The following is a 2,500-nucleotide window of genomic DNA, read 5'->3' as shown; positions in this document are numbered from 1 at the left end:
GATTCACAGCAAATACATAGCAGTATGTCTGGGGTGGTCTTGAGGCATGCTCTTTCAGCAATGAACACAGATTTGAACAGGCTTGAATGGTTGACTGGTACACAGTATGTAGGGATGACAAAACCGAAAACAAACCAGGACTTCTGAAATCATGAGAAATAATCCATACTTAGTGAGTACAAAATTTGTAATAACAATGATGATGAAGGAAAAAGAAAATGGAAAAAAAGGAAAAAGAACTTCTTATACTACATTATGCCACATTCAGCATCAGAGGACAAAATTTATAGCTATGAAAATCATCAACAGATCACCTTTCAATAGGCCACCAATGTAACTTTCAAAGCTACAATGGTGGCCTTTTGAAAGGTGATCCTGTAAAGTTGATCTACACCTCCTCACAAACTAAAATCTTTCTATTGTCCTTTTATCTACATCTGTATCTATAAGATTCTCCAATTGCAATCCACTGTTGTCCACAGTTTGATGGTCTTCCAAAAATATATAACCTAGCCTTCAGATCAAAACCAGATCATTTTCCCTTTGTGCTTCACTTACTGAGTGTTGGTAAGCCTATGTAGTACTGTCACATGACTTAAAGTGAAGGTGGCTCCCTCTCCAGATTCTAACAACTCCTTAAACTGGCTGACAAGGGGATGGTTTGGTATCCTGATGGAGCAGAACATTCCGCTGGCATCTTGTCCAATACACTCCCAATGATCTACAATACCTTCATCATTCCTGTATTATTCAGTAGAAAAATATATTAATAATAATAGTGGCAGTGTATCTGATTAAATAAAAATGACTCAAGTGATGGATGGATATACAACAAATAATAAGAAAACCTAAAACAATCATTTTATTGAAATTAATTACTGTCTACTAAAATCATAATAAAGATATTTACTTCAATAAGGATTATCAGATTGTTCATGGCATAAATCTACCAAAGACTAAGAAATAAAAATGTATTCTTAACAATAAAAATACACCATTCAGTTTGCTCTCACTTGTGCAAAATGATACGATGAATCCTGGTGGTGACTGTGACAGGCATGTCTGACACACCTCCACATTTTTCTATAGCTTTTAAAATACTATATGTAATCTGGTCACCTTCCTGTAGGAAAATTAATTACTTCTTGGTAAAAGTGAAGGAAAAGAACATTAATCATAAAATTCCCAATACTGTTTTTTTTCACATTTTTAATGTTGAAAATGAGGCATAGAAATTTCAGTAATAAATTTTCCATAATCTTTCCAGAATATTCTGTTTTGGGGACATTTGTTGAGTTTTCCATAAGGACATTCTGGAGGCCACATTAAGGAAAATTACCTTGGCTTTGGATACTTCTGAAGACTCTTTTATGATGGAAAATCCAGGATTATCTTCACTTGAATAATGCTCCATGATTCTATGAACAGGATGTGCAGAGGTACATTGAAATGAGTTACAAATGGATGGCATCCCACCTGCTCCTATAAAACAATAGAAAATAACATATAACAGAGCAGTAAAACCATGCAGGACACTAACATTTCTTCAACAATTACTTCAAAGTTGAAACATGTAATAAGTACCTGGTATTCTCTAACCTGATAAACAAGTGCAAGACCAAGAGGATAGGACAGTCTTCCTCTTGCTTTTCTTTCCATCACCAGAAAATTTTTCATCTTCCCTCATGTTAATAAAATTTACAGCATGATGGTCAATTCTTGCCTTTAAGTCATTTTCCTTGTGCAGATCCTCTTCCACAGTGAAATAGGACGTAAAGAGTATAGGTACTGAATACTGTGGAATAACCAGATGTTGCCTGAAAAATGTTGAGGTTTTAACAATTAGGTCCAAGCTTGCAAAAATATCAGATACTTAACTGCTGCTTAAGAAATGGTAATCTAATAATGTAATCAGTATTTGAATCTAATAAGCTGCATCTTCCCCCAATTCAATGGCATGGTTGTCTACATAACAATAAGCAGTGTAGTAACAAAATGTTCCGAAGTCTACTACGAAATTCACCTTATACAATCCACTGGCCAACAGTTTTCAAATAAGAATAACACTCACATATCATAAAACAAATGGATAAAAAATAAAACCAATATATGAAATAAAACTCATAATGGACTTACCATGGAGCATATACTTTCATTGTGCCATTGACTTGTAATTTCCACTTTTGATTTTGTCCACTGAGAGTAAAGATGACCAGAAATATTTTACCTTTCCCATTTTTTTCTTTCTTTTTGAACTCACATTCTTTCTTTATTACAGTCATAGTTTTCTGACTTAACTGGTCTTCGTCTTCTTCACATACAGCTGCATTATTTGGCAGCTTTCCACCAGTTCTGATGATTTTAAGTCTCAAATGCTTCCTAGAGTTTTGTACATGGTTCTCAGAAAAAGGGAGATTCTGAGTGGGGGTCAGTGAAGGACTTGCTAAAATTACACTCAAATTTCTAACTACTGGTGACTGAAAATGTTTTTGTAAACAAT

The 2,500-nt window shown here is 34.3% G+C and overlaps 1 protein-coding gene across 1 annotated transcript in view; it reads right to left on the bottom strand.

The window, feature by feature from the left end:
* The window catches only part of LOC122245113 (uncharacterized), a 26,011-nt gene that overhangs the window by 10,230 nt on the left and 13,281 nt on the right, over positions 1-2,500 (bottom strand). Inside the window, exons 5-10 of the mRNA XM_086545202.1 lie at positions 2,137-2,500; positions 1,600-1,817; positions 1,340-1,482; positions 1,014-1,123; positions 559-741; positions 1-143 (exon numbers count right to left, since the gene is read on the bottom strand). The exon at positions 1-143 is cut by the window's left edge and continues 100 nt beyond it; the exon at positions 2,137-2,500 is cut by the window's right edge and continues 191 nt beyond it. Of these exons, the coding sequence (XP_086401328.1) occupies positions 1-143; positions 559-741; positions 1,014-1,123; positions 1,340-1,482; positions 1,600-1,817; positions 2,137-2,500 (1,161 nt within the window). The remainder of the gene's footprint in view (positions 144-558; positions 742-1,013; positions 1,124-1,339; positions 1,483-1,599; positions 1,818-2,136) is intronic.

The sequence above is a fragment of the Penaeus japonicus genome, unplaced genomic scaffold, assembly GCF_977035675.1.
Source record: "Penaeus japonicus unplaced genomic scaffold, GWHDUDI00000001_assembly GWHDUDI00000002, whole genome shotgun sequence".
NCBI lineage: Eukaryota > Metazoa > Arthropoda > Malacostraca > Decapoda > Penaeidae > Penaeus > Penaeus japonicus.
The sequence above is the reverse complement of the archived record's forward strand: the minus strand, read 5'-3'. Positions and strand labels throughout refer to the sequence as shown.